Source organism: Micromys minutus (assembly GCF_963924665.1).
Source record: "Micromys minutus genome assembly, chromosome: 3".
Lineage (NCBI taxonomy): Eukaryota > Metazoa > Chordata > Mammalia > Rodentia > Muridae > Micromys > Micromys minutus.
In genome coordinates this window covers 26,718,020-26,732,600 of record NC_137972.1, presented here as the reverse complement: position 1 = coordinate 26,732,600, position 14,581 = coordinate 26,718,020, and the positions used below count along the sequence as shown (strand labels likewise).

Here is a 14,581-nt window from a genome sequence, read left to right as displayed (position 1 = left end):
TTGTTTTGGCTGGTGGTATAAGGGAAACTTTATCACGGGGAAGGACCAGCAGCTGGGGCTCCAGCCATGGCAGTGTGAGCCAAGAGTACTTAGCATGCCCTGTTACATGTTTCGGACAGATAGGAAGCAGAGAGTTCAGTTAAAAGGCTAAACCCTAGGGGTTTTAGTAACCTACTTCTGCCACCCAGATGTCACTTTAAAAGCTTCTGTACCTGCCAAAACAGTACCACCAGGTGAGGAGCAAGCTCCAAATGGCTTGAAGTAACCAGAAATATTCCTTTTTCAAAATGTCTAAAGCCACATGTAAATGATGGAGATGAACCATCCTTCCACAGCCTCTGCCTCAGTTTCTGCCCTCATTGCTCTTCATGATGAACTGTAAGCTGTATGAAAGGAACCCTATCCTCCTCATGTTGCTTGTGGTCACGGTATTTGTCCCAACAACAGAAAGTAAACTAAGACACCTGGCTTTAAACTCAGTGTGATACAAAAACAAAACAACAGCAGCAACAATAACAACAAAAACTGAATTTGAGAAAGGGACTTGGGGCAGGCAACAGAGATGAAAACAAGAGAAGGTGACAGTATCAAATGTACACTATATATTGTGAAACTATTAAAATAGCACCGACTTTAAAAAAATAAAAATAACTATATATTCTGTATTATCACAGTAAATCTTCAACTTTAAAAAAAGAAAAAGAAGAAAAGGCACTCAGATCTATCTACAGTGTTCTTATATAGAGAAAAATAATAATGGAAACTTTTTCTTCAACCTTTTTCAACTGTGATTCCATCTTTAGGCACTCTTCCTTCTTCTGCTCAAGAGCAATTTCTAGAGTCTTGAGCCGTGAGTCTTTTTTTAGTCCTGAGGAAGCCAGGGAAGAAGCATGCTCTTTGAGATCCAAGAGAGAAGCCTAAAAGAAGCAAGGCATATTTAGAATAAATACTGTAAAATAAAATGTAGATTTAATTTTTTAACTTATAGTCATAGTATTTGGAAATTTCTATTTCAAGAATATCCATGAACTATAAAACTTTCAGACATTAATTAAAATCAGGTTGTTCCTCAGTACTAACTGAACAATACCATAAAGGTTCCTAAAAATGACTAGGGATGAAGCTCAGGTAAAGTCAGCCTGGCAGGCATCAAGTCCTAGCTCAATCTCTAGGAAAACATAAACCAGGTACAGAACACACCTGGAACTGCAGAGCTCAGAGTGTAGAGGCAGGAGGATCAGAGGTTGAAGGCTAGTCTGAATGACTGGAGGTCCCATCTCAAAAACAGAGCAAGAGGTCTAACCCACTGTACTTATTCTCACGATAAAAGGAGACGTTTTAAGAATATAAGGAGCCAAGCTTCATAACTACACCAATTTGAATGAGCATGTTTCCCCTCTTTAGCAGGAAATTCTTGTAGAAACTTACTTCTACAAACTTTCCTGCAGTTGTTAAGACAGATCTACTGGATTAGTCATTACACAACATTCAACTTTGTAGCTACTTAAATGATACTGGTAGGATTATTCAAAAATAAGAACAAAACTCACAAGTGAACTAAGTATAGGCTACTATAGTGGTTCTGGTTAGATTTCCTCCTTGTGTCACCTTCCTTACTGTTAGCAGTGTTTCTCCAATGTAACTAGGCTTCAGCCACTCTAAGATCTGCATAAGCACTGGGATCCCATAAGAAAACAACTCTTAGCACACAGAACAAGGTAGTAAAGGAGTAGGAAATAAATGCGCCAATCTTCTGTAACCCTCACAGCTTCCTGAGCATATGAACACCTGCCACAGGATACGGAGAAATTCTTTGCAATGACTAATTGGGTCATCCTAACCTCCTTCTCTGAGAGGTCTCCTTGCAACAGGCTGACTTTTTCTTTCAAGTCTTTAAGATCTTTTTTGTAGGTATCAATCTCCTCCTGCTTCTCTCGCTCATCTCTGTCCCGTTGCTCCTTTAAGCGCTCAATTGTCCGTTCCTAAAAAGAAAGTACACCAAGACATGAGGATACTCCCGTTTGTACTTACACCATGTAACATACTCTTCTTCTACCAAACTCAACGCTTCTATTATCTATTAAAAAAACAATGGTAAGCACTTCAAGAATTCAGTTTTCAAAGAACTCATTTTTCCTAATGCAACCAGTAATTTTCAACTTTATTTTTAAATAGCAAGAGTCAGTTTCCAATCATTTGAAATATTAGATAGCACTAACACATTCTCTTGAAATATTCTCATTAAAATTCAATTTTCAAGTAACTAGAAGCTTATGTATATGTCCCTAAGACAGTAAGTAATACATTTCTTTACTATAGTAATACTGACACAGACTACCTACAAGACAACAGCAATTACTCAGAACTCATAGCAAAAGTAGGGGAAGCTGAGAAGTAATAGAAAAATTAAAACTTCTGCTCAGGTGTTCAGAAAGCATGAAAGCTAAAACAATTTAAGTATATTTCTAGGTAATGTTTCTAAACATACTCAGAGAACATGCATTCATTCTGACAAGCAGATCAAAGCATTCTGCACCAAAAGACCTAACAAATGTTGCTTTATGCCTCTAAAAAGAATCCAGTTGAATATCTCAAAGAAAGTACAGCATCATGAGATAACCTTTTAATCCCAACACTTGGGAGTTGGAGGTAAGAGGATCGAGAGTTAAAGACGGCCCTAAGAGCAATGCTAGTCTTGGTTGCCAACTTGACTACATCTGGAATTAACTAAAACTCAAATGGGTGGGGATATCGTGCTCCTTTTCCTATTTGTTCTTCCTCTCATTACCAAGTCACTTTCTTCTTCAGGATTCTGGTGTACACTGAAGAGCAGCTGAGACACCCAGCACTGTGGACTGACAACTACTGGATTCTTGGACGTTCCATTGATGGACCCTCATTGTTAGACCACCTGGACCATAGCCTGTATGTCATTCTAATAAATTCTCATTATATAGATGGATGATTGACAGACAGATGAATGAAAGATTTATTCTATCACTTCTTCCTCTACAGAACCCTGACTAATAAATACACTGAGCTACACAGTGAGCCTGATGCTACCCTAAGCCACCTCCACAAACCAATATCACAAAACAACACCCCCTCCGAAAAGAACAAGAAACAAACAAAAACACCATAAGAAGATTCTCTAAAATATGTTCTCACCATTTTTTCATCCAGCCATTCCTTAAGAAGTCAAGAATGCTCATAAAGGTAAAATAAAGTAATATAAGCCAAGGGGCTAGAGAGATGGGTCAGTGGTTAAGAGCACTGGCTACTCTACCAGAGCACTCAGGTTCAATTCCCAGCACCCACATGGCAGCTTACAACTTTCTATAACTCGAGTAGAGGGAATCCAATACCCTCTCTGGCCTTGGAGAACACAAGGCACACATGTGATGCTCAGACATACATACAAGCAAAACATTTAAAAATTATTTTAGGAGTAAAGCAAGACTAGAAAATTAGTAAGTATGTAATATTCATGAATAAAATCTATGACTGTGTCATGTGGTAGGAAGATAATGGAGAGCTAGTCTAGGATAACATCCTGATGATCAATGTCAAATATCCTGCACATCTAGCTAATCAAATAATGAACTTTTGTTTCCTTTAGAAAGCAGAAAAACAGGGAACACATGCTGATTCTTTAGGAAATATGGCTATGGTCTTTTGGTGTACAACCAATCTTGCCTAGCATTTGGTGCTAACATCTAACAGTAGAAACTAGACTGTCTTTCCACGTTATACTACGTCACATCGCAGCAAAGAAGTTTCTATGAAAGGATTTCCTCTGTATTTATAGCCAATTTTAGGATAATAAGAAAGCAGAACACAAAGTCTGGGGAGTCGGACCAGTCACTTACTTTATCTGCAAGAGCCTCCTCCAGAGTTGTCAGCGCTGTGTCTGTGTTAGTGGTGTCCGCCTGCAGAGACTTGACTCGCTCTTTCAAGCTGCTCATCTGCTTCTCTTTATCTCTTAGTTGTTCCTGAAGATTTTCAATCTACATATACATTTAAGAAAAAACATTAAAAAAGGTAAAAATAGGCATAATAAAGGTTATTTAAGACAAACAAACTATGATGTGGGATTGTATACATGTTCTCTGTAGAAATAATTTAAACTTGTTTCAAAATTATATGTTAAACCCTTACTGCAGCCAGAATTTTATACCATCAATGAGAAAAGACAAACATCCTTTGAACATATATACAGTTAGGCAAATCCGTAGGTAAGTTTTGAGACACAAAGTTTTAATGAGAAGTCAAAATGCTGAGAGGGACTATAATGGATCCATATGAAACACAATTACCTCCAAGATGCCACGATGTACAACAAACTGAAGGACAAGGAGCAAAGCAACCAGCCACACAGAAACCAAATCACTTGAATAAAGGGACAACTGTCCTTGTATGTTAGTGTTTAGATTTTTAAAACACCCTTTATCTAACGAATATTTTCAGTGAAACTTCTTGCTATGTTCATTCATTTTTTCAATTATTTATTTCTCCTACCCAAGTACTAACCAGACCTGACCCTGCTTGGCTTATAAGATCAGACAAGACTAGACACTCACAAGTCCTATGTCAGTAGACAACTACTAATTTCCTTATAACATGGAAACAAGGTACTAGAAATACTAAGAAAAATGAAGAGGCCCACTTTTACTATATGAGAAGAAAAGAGAGAAAGAGTGTCCTATTATGAAGCTGAAACTAAGCAAAAGATGAATGTACTGGCCTACTGAGGAACAGATTAGAATGCTTACAAATTTCAATCCTAGAAATGGGCTGACTGTCAACTTTAAATAACTTTCATGGCTATGAAATTTAAAGCAACTTCCATACAGACTTGGTAAATCATTCTGGGACTCTATTTGCTTAGGTAAGAGATTATACAAAATAAAGATTAAGACAAACCAAGCATGGTAGTGTATGCCTACAATCTCAGCACTCTGGGAGAAAGGCAAGAGAAACAAGACTTCTTAGTCAAGATGGATGGATAGATGGATGGATGGATGGATGGATGGATGGATGGATGGATGGATGGATGGACGGATGACTAAGAAAGATGGAAATTAGAGCAGATACTATAAAATGTGGCAAATATAATTATAGTCACGTGTGTGTCAGGTCTAAATGCTTCCTAGATTACTTGTTCCATTTGCCCCCAAGATTTTGGGGAGTTTTGTCATTATTTTTATTGAAGAAGCTTTCTATGTCCCCAGCTCCTCTCCCTCAAGTATATCAATGAGCCAGATATTTGGTCTTTACATTTGATCTTCATGATTTCTTATTTCTCTGTTATTAGTTAAATTATTGACTACAAATTATTATGGTTGAATTATTAAAGGTATAGGACTAAGAAGGAAAATTACATCTGAAAGAGATACACCAAGTAAGATTTGAAGGTAAATATATTAAACCAATGGATGTCTTCACAGAAAGTACTCTAGATGCAAGGAGGACAAGAAAGGATATAGTTCAGTCCTCAAAGAAAATAACTACCAACCAAGATTACTGTGCTTGGATGAGGCTTAAGGGAATCCCAAACTCACAGGAGAAGTTAGTGAACACCATCACTGAGAACACAGGCAGTGATGGCACAGATCTCTGAATTTGAGGTCAGCCTGGTCTCCACAGCTAGTTCAGGACAGCCAAGGCTCAGAAAACAAAACCAAACAAAACTGAGCATGAATAACTCCTACTAGAAAAATAGATAGGTCAATGAGAAATAACAAAGAAATATTACTAACACAGTAAATTATCAAATTTATAGGATGTAGAGAAAATAAGCAAAAAATGTTCAAAGCTATAAGAAGAAAACTGGAATGAAATATAATAATTTTATATGCACCAAGTGTTGAAAGAGCACCACTTTTATTTAAAACAAACAAATAACCTACTAGACAAAAAAGATTGAGGCCCGATCTAATAATAGTGAGTAACACAGCATGAATAAACTGGTCAAACTAGAAAAAAGTACCAAAATTCATGTAAGTGCACACAAAAATAATCATAAGTAGCCAAGAAAACCTAAGCAAAAACCAATACTGGAGGCAATATTGAGGCCACTGTAACAAAAGAAACATGGTACTAGCATTTAAAGGGATGGGGGGCAGACATGAATCAAATAAACACAAGTAGACTCATTAAGGTATTTTTTAAACTGAGACTCAACCTCAATGAAAGGTGCTTAAAAAATAAACACACACACAACTGGATGTCCATATATAAGAGACTAACATTAGACCCCCTTACTCTACAAAAAGGGGGGGGGGGAGAACATGTTGAGACTTAAAAAAAAAAAAAAAACAGAAATATAAGAATGTTTTCATTTTAATCCCTGGTGTGGGGTATGAGGGTGCTACAGATTGTCCACAGCAGCTGACCATGATTTACCTCGTGCTCTAGCAGGAGCATGATTTTGCCACCTACAGATAATTTCTACAATTGTGTGACATTTGGAAATTTGGGCATTTTTTTAGAGGGTATATATAATGCTAGAGTCCTGAGAAGTCAGTTGTTGGTTTGTTGCTGTTGGTCACTGTTTGTTAAATAGTCATGCACAAAGAAGAGACACGAGTACATTAGATATCCTGACAGCAGAGATCAAACTTGCCCCAAGGAACTCAAGACCCCTAACTAACAGGAAGTAATCTAATGATAATGTCACTTTCTTTCACTTTTTTCTCCTATCTCCTGTTGGGGGGTTGAAATGGTGGGAAGGGGATGAAGAGTGGAAGAAAAAAGAACTCACAGAGTAGCCAAATACCAGCTACAAGGGGACACTTTAGGATCTAAAATTCAATGTGAAACTTGGGAGAACACTTCAGAATACTGACACAAGCAGATTTCCTGGATAAGACTCCAACTACTTAAGAAAACAGCTTAAGGATGAGAAAATTGAAGAGACATAAAGAAGAAATATAAACAGTCAATATTATTTAAAAAATCATTTAGCTATCAGGCAAATGAAAACTTATTACAGTTAGAATGAATCTTTTTTTTTTTTTTAAAGTTAGGAGAATTTGAGGGAGTGAAGCCCTTATACATTGTTAGGAGCACAAGTTGATAATCCCAGTGTGTAATACAATATGGAAGCTCCTCCAAACATTAAAGACAGAACTACCGCATCATTTTCCCATTTCCCCATTTCTGAGTCTTTAAACAGAAAATGAAATTGGCATATAAAGGAGATGTGTGCAAGCTTGCTGTAAATTTCACAATAGTCAAGTTTGGAATCAGCCTAAAGTGTCAGACAGTAGGAGAAAGAATGTGGTATGTAAACAGTGTTATTCAGCCATGAAGAACAAGATCGTGTGACTTCCAAAAAAATGAATTGAAGTGGAAGTCAGGTAAAACTGTAAGTCCTGTGTGTGCGCTAAGGACCCGAAGCCAGAAAATGTGCTATTATGGATCAGAAAAGGGTCAAGGGGAACTAGGAAAGAGGTATAAAGGTGGGCAGATATATCAGTACACTGGAAGTTTTTGTAGTGTGGCATCATTACAATAATCTCTTCTGTGGCTTTAGAGATATAAAGATAGTATTTTTGTTAGTAGACATGCAGGCTAAAGAACTGACAAAGATGAAAGCCTACCACTTTCTACTCTGCATTCCTAGTTACCTGAGGCTAAAGGAAATATTAAGGAAAATATCAGAGAAAATATTCTAGAGGAAAAGCAATTATTTAGCCAGGTATGGTGAATAGTTGGGATTTCAGGAAGCTGAGGCAGGAGGATCATAAGTTCAAAGCCAGCCTGTGTTATATTGAAGAAACTGTCTCCAGATACACACACTAGGAAGGGGTGGTTAGTAACTTTCAGTTGTATACTGTTCCAAGTAGTGTAAGTGACTCTCATGCAGCCCTGTCTGGAACAGGAATCATCCATCTGTCTAACATATCCACTAAAGGCAGGATCCAGACAAACTGCCACAGAAGGTGGACCACTTCATAATCCTGTGCTAAATTTTTTACATTTAATTTATTTATTATGTGGGTGTCTGGGTACACTCATGCCATGGTGTAACTACAGAGAACAGAAGACACCTTGCTAGATTAAGTTCTTTCCTTCTACCATTTGGGTTCCAGAGATCCAACTCAGAATGTCAGCTTCAGTGGTAAGCCTCCCTGGTGCCCCATGGCCTTTTTTATATATATTCTACCTATTTACAGACAAAACTCAGTAAGTACCTATTTAAGCATGCATCCAATTTTGGCTTGAGAAAAATTTTGTGATGATCTATTGAACAGGTGTTTATTCTAGAGAGAAACTTTAACACAGTTTAATTAAATTACAAATTTTTTAAATTAGTTACTCTAAGAAAATATATTCGTTAAAACAACCTTTCTAATCATCACATTTATTGAGTTAGAAATAAAATATTATATTATGCAAGGATGTCTTCTACCTAATTTTTATTTTATAATGGGGGAAAAAAAGATTTGGTACCAGAGGAAAACTAAAACCAAATGCAATGCTCTATGAGGAATTCACCAAATCTACATACCAATTATACACTGCCACGGATTTACTTACATCCTTTATTTTGTTTTTATCAGCACTGCACAGTTGTCAGGAGCAATCACTGAGTGACTTTTGAGTGGATATAAATACACAGTCAAGTGGAACTGAGTACTCTGCCTTGGAAGCCCTAATCCCTACCAAGGAGAAATGTCCTCTACCAAAGAAATCCCAAAGCACGTCCTGCATTCACGAGGACCACTTGAGCAACGGCTGTGACAATACCTTCACAAGCTATTTTAAGCAGAATTAAATTTATTAAAATGAAGCGAATCAATCAGAAAGGCCTTAACTTTCACTTTTTACAAATATTTTCTAGGTTCAATTCCCAACACCCACATGGCAACTCAGAGCTGTCTATAACTTCAGCTCCAGGGAATCCAATGCCCTCTTCTGGTCTCCATAGTAACCACAGATGCATGTGGTGTGCAGACATGGAGGCAGTCAAACATTTACACATACAAAACAATAAAAATGTCTTTTTAAAACTTTACTCAGCTTATTGTACGAAAACTGCTAAAAGACGAAGCCTCTAATGCAGCAGGAGCAGTGAGACTGCTCAGTGCCTATCGTGTGTGAACCAATGCTTTCGATTTTCTTAATGGCTACACAGAAAAAAATACCTAAGATCTAATAAAAACCCAGCTGTTTTTTTAAATAATTAAATCAATAGCCTAGGCTTAATGTACAAAAGAAAAACTTCATTTTATTATTTATAACACTAACAAAATCAGTGAAAAAGACAAACCCAAGGAGAATGACTAAAGTAAACATAGTCCACCAGGGAAAAGGCACCATTACAGCTCATGATCTCAAAAGCTAAAATGCAGAAATGTGTGTGTTATTTACTGCTATATTAGAAAGAACATTTACAAAGCTATAACCAGTATTTTCCCAATTTAAAAGCAAAGCTTCAGAGCTAGAAGTGGCTCTGAGGTTGAGTCCCCTCTGTCTTTGCAGAGGACCTGAGGTTAGCTCCAGCACCCATGTCAGGAAGCCACAGCCACAACACTTGCGATCCAGGGGACACTAAAATGTCATCTAGATTCCACTAGCGCCTGCAGTCACACATTCAAATTTCAACACACAGACAATACACACAATTAAAAGGAAAATCAAATCTTAAAAGAAAATCAAATCTTAAAACAAAAGCTTAATTTTATACCCTTTCTTTTTACCTTTGTCACATTTTCAAATACCCAAGATAGATATTCATAGTTTTATTGATAATAATAAAATAGTGCACTGACTTCTGGGACTGCCCTCCACCCTGCAAAGCAGTACCACGGCACAACACTCATGTACTTACTAACTTCACAGAAGCCTCAAAGGATTTCTATAAGACATCTAAACAGCACTTTATTTAACCTGTGCCCATAACAGACCTATTCTTGAGACATTGATAAATTTATCTGTCAACTGAGTTTTTGTAATACCAAGGAAAATATAAGAGACAGAAATGATTCAAAGAATCACGAATTTTGAGACTCAGTTGATTAGAAAGTATGGGAAATGGTGATAAGATACTTTATTTGTTTAAAATGTAAATTTCAGCTCATCTCACCAAGCCAAAACAAGCAAACAATGAACGTAAGCGGAGGGGTTCCTGGCACATCCATGCAAATGAACTCCAGAAAACAATGGCATGCATCAAGCAAGCTGCACAAATTTACCAAGGTAGCCCAGATCTGAATAGTCACCTTTTTTCAAGCTCACTGATTTACTTTAAAGATACTCAATCATAAAACTCCTTTAAGGCAAATTCTAGAAAGCAGGAGCTCAATACCAATCACAGTGTGAACCCTGGCCATCTGTTACTGCCTACTGTATTCTCTGAGCACAGGCTATACTAGTATATATGGATATGAGTATCACACAAGAACTGGAAGACTCGGAGTGTGTAATACAGCCCAGGAGAACCAGGAGAGCCTGTCTATTAGCACAGCCATCACTGCGTCAGAGTAGCAATCCCAGTACACCTTCCCAGAAAACTCAAATGACTATTATCCCTGCTTGTGGCTACTACTTTCTTGGCTACTATTAGCAAATTAACAATATGTTAAGAAAATTTCAAACATTGCAAATCTATCATTTCAACAGAAATAAACCTTAAGTTGAAATGAACCTTGAGATAAGAGCTATACCATGTTACCTTGTCTACAGTACATATGGGACAAAGAACCCTTTTTGCAGAACTTGAAGATGATTCACCCTTTTTATTTGCAGATAGTGTCTCATGTTTTCACTTTACGTTCGTTTCTTCTCACTTTTTGTAATTGTAAAACTTGAATCACTCTAAATATTGGTTGATTATCTTGTTAGTGCATGCTAATCTGTTTTTAAAATCTAGTAAATTTTCTATCTTTATATCCATATTGCTGGCTTCTCTGTACTTCAGAGACAACTTGCACATGTAGAAGCAAATATATATTCTCATCCTATTTTCTTCTTTTGGTATCTTCAAAAGTGTGTGTGTGTGTGTGTGTGTGTGTGTAAGGTTAAAAACTAGAAAAGTATCATTAGTTTATTTTTATTCCAAAAGAAACCTATTTCCAATAATTATTAAGGTCAGAGAGGTAAGCCAGTCTCCCACTACTGCCCATTACTACCTCACAAGGAGCACTGCAGCTGAGCAACAGAGGAAAGCAGCTCAGAATGCAGGTCTACACCTGCACAGTATATGTTATTACAGTAGCAGGCTTTACTCTTCAAAAGTCTCACCTAAGTAATGAAGTGGGTGATACCTATGCAGTATTAATGCATTTCTGTTCTAATTAAAGATAGCAGAGGTAGGTTAGCTGACCAAATAGTTTGTCATTTTCTAAGACACTTGAGAAGCAGGATGAGAAATCCTCCTCAAAGATAGCAACACCAATAAACTCATTAAAGACTGAACACACAGAGCAGTTTTAGCAACCTACCTCCTGCAACAATAGTTCCAAGTACTCTGCCAAATCGAAACAGAAGGGGAATGGCAGAGTGCTCAGAATAAGGTCCTGTCACAGTGGATCACTATGCTCAGAACACCCGTGCCTTACCTTCTTCTGAAGAACATTGACCTTCCGCTCCTTCACATCCAGCATGTCCTTGAGGTCATGTATCTCTCCAGCTTGTGTGCCCTTCTCCTCAGCCATATCTTGAATTTGTTTGGTTTTCTTATTCAGCATAGTCTCCTTTTCTTCCAAACGCAATCGAAGAGCATCCACCTGAGAACAGAAGATTCACCAATGATGAACAGAACAGAAAGGAGAGAAACAGAATTCTCTGGAATAGAGTTGCCATACTTTAAAGATAATAAAACTGGGATTTGGGAGAATTAAATTATTTTATTTTTAAAATTATAATAAACAGTAAAAAGATTAGAACTTAAGTATTCCAAATTTACCATAGTCAAAGGATATCAAACAAAAGGCACAGAGGCAGTGCACAGGAGTCAGTAGCCTTCCTCTAAAGAGCTTATCAGTCAGAAAGGCTGTTGAAAGAACCAACATTTGAACTGAGTTACAAGTGACAAGCAGGCCCTTACTAGATATGAAACAGAAGGTGGAATATGCACTTTGGGAAATAAAAAAGAGTATTTTTGAAACATCAATACCCAACGCAGCATGTTTTAGTAAATTCATTTAAGATGGCTGAGCATGAAGCAAAAGAATGACATGAGATAAACCAAAATGACATATTAAACCAATTGCCAAATAAGGTACTTCATTTTATCCTGTTTCCAAATGAAAGTCAATAGAAGACTGGTAAGGAGGAAAATAACAGTAATATTTATGTTCTAGAAAAATACACTGTTCTGGTCGCTGGAACACAAAGACATTTGTTAGTCCTGCCCTTCTGCAGGACTTAGAACCTAAGGGAGAGACTGCAGCATCACAGAGCACAAAGTACTTTACAGGGAGCATGAAAACTGAAGCAGACTGTTTTCTAAGAAAAGTGCAGAATGGGGACTGGCCATGAAAGCTAAGAAGGCAGTGCTGAAAGGCGTCCACAGCCAAAAAAGAATATCTAAACGTCACCCACTTTCCAGTTGTCCAAGACTCTGCAGCTCCAGAGGCAGCCAAAATATCCTTGAAAGAGTGCACCCAGGAGAAACAAGCTGGATCACTATGCTATCATCAAATTCCCACTGACCACTGAGTCAACCATGAAGAAGACAGAGAACAACACTCTTGTGTTCACTGTGGATGTCAAGGCCAACAAGCACCAGATCAAACAGGCCATGAAGGTGCCTGTTGACACTGATGTGGCCAAAGTCAATACCCTGATATGTCCTAACAGAGAGAAGGTGGCCTATGTTCACTTAGCTCCTGATTATGATCCTCTATGTTGCCTTCAAGATTGGGATCATCTAAACTGAGTCCAGATGGCTAATCCTAAATATACACCCCTTTTCACTGTTAAAAAACAAACAAACAAAAAACAAAAAACAAAACAAAAAACCAGAAACCACTTCCCAAGCAAATCTTGAAGCTAAGCAAGTTCTAAAGAGTAAAGATGTAAATGAAAGAAAGAAAGAAAGAAAGAAAGAAAAAAAAAAGAAAGAAAAAAAAGGGAAGGGAGGGGAGGGGAGGGAAGGAAAAAGGGAAGGGAAGGAAAAAGGGAGGGGAGGGGAGGGGAGGGGAGGGGTGGGGAGGGGAGGGGAGGGGAGGGGAGGGGAGGGGAGGGGAGGGGAGGGGAGGGGAGGGGAGGGGAGGGGAGGGGAGGGGAGGGGAGAGGAGAGGAGAGGAGAGGAGAGGAGAGGAGAGGAGAGGAGAGGAGAGGAGAGGAGAGGAGAGGAGAGGAAAGGAAAGGAAAGGAAAGGAAAGGAAAGGAAAGGAAAGGAAAGGAAAGGAAAGGAAAGGAAAGGAAAAAGAAGTCTATAGGGCTAAGCTCCCAAGGAGGATGTGACCCTCTCTTTGCCTGTCCCTACATTCCCAGCAAATCTTGGCCTTGGACCTGCAAAATGCCTGTGGGTCTTCTAATGAAAATGGCCTCTATGGGCTCATTGTTTAAAATACTTGGGCCCCAGTTGGAGGAACTGTTTGGGAAGGATGAGAGATCTGGGTTTCTTGAAGGAGGTGTATCATTGGGAACAGCTTTGGGGTTTTAAAAGACTTACACAATTCCCAGTGTGCTCGCTCGCTCACTGTCTGTCTGTCTGTCTGTCTGTCTGCCTCTCTCTCTCTCTCTCTCTCTCTCTCTCTCTCTCTCTCTCGATATATATATATATTCCCTCCCTCCCTCCTTTCTTCCCTCCCTCCTTTCTTCTCTCCCTCCCTCCCTCATAGCAATTCACAATTGTCTGTAACTCCAGTTTTAGGGGATTCAATGCCATCTTCTGGTCTCTGTGGGCACCTGGCATGAAACTCACACACAGGCATTCACAGGAAATATTCATGCTCATAAAATAAGAAATTTTAAACTTTTTTATATAAAACACATATTTTCTTTATAATATAGAAAGAATAACATAATTATTTAAAATATTTCAAATCCTTTCATGACTGTATGTGTGTTGGGGAGAGGGAATTAAACTAAGACTAGATGTACTTTTCATACCTATTTATACCTCAATTTTTCTAGTGTTTTGACCCTGAAATACAGTTTCTCATATTGTGGTAACTCCTAACCATCAAATTATTTTTATTGCTACTTTATAACAGTACTTTTGCTACTGTTAAGAATCATAATGTAAATATCTGTATTTTCTGACAGTTTTAAGTGAACTTGTGAAAGGTTCGTTTGACATCCCCAGAAGGTTGTGACCCACAGATTGAAAACCAACTGTTTTATACAGGCAGCTTATATTTCACTGAAAAGCCCACCCCAGCTGACTTAGGTGACCCTGTGAAAGAGACATTTGATATCCTCAGAAGGTCATGACCCATAGATTGAAAACCAGTTTTTCCAAAAAAAAAAAAAAAAAAAGACCAAAAGAACTGAACCTTGGGGCTGGTGAGACAGCTCAGCTCAGCAATTAAGAGCACACTGGCTTGTTATCCCAGAAGACAAGTCTTAATCATCTGTAACTCCAGTTCCAGGAGATCCAACATTCTTATGGCCTCCATGA

At 38.1% G+C, this 14,581-nt stretch overlaps 1 protein-coding gene across 1 annotated transcript in view; it reads right to left on the bottom strand.

Moving 5' to 3' along the window:
* The window catches only part of ERC1 (ELKS/RAB6-interacting/CAST family member 1), a 282,059-nt gene that overhangs the window by 164,620 nt on the left and 102,858 nt on the right, over nucleotides 1–14,581 (bottom strand). Inside the window, exons 8-11 of the mRNA XM_080914840.1 lie at nucleotides 11,568–11,735; nucleotides 3,870–4,007; nucleotides 1,842–1,982; nucleotides 777–917 (exon numbers count right to left, since the gene is read on the bottom strand). Of these exons, the coding sequence (XP_080770966.1) occupies nucleotides 777–917; nucleotides 1,842–1,982; nucleotides 3,870–4,007; nucleotides 11,568–11,735 (588 nt within the window). The remainder of the gene's footprint in view (nucleotides 1–776; nucleotides 918–1,841; nucleotides 1,983–3,869; nucleotides 4,008–11,567; nucleotides 11,736–14,581) is intronic.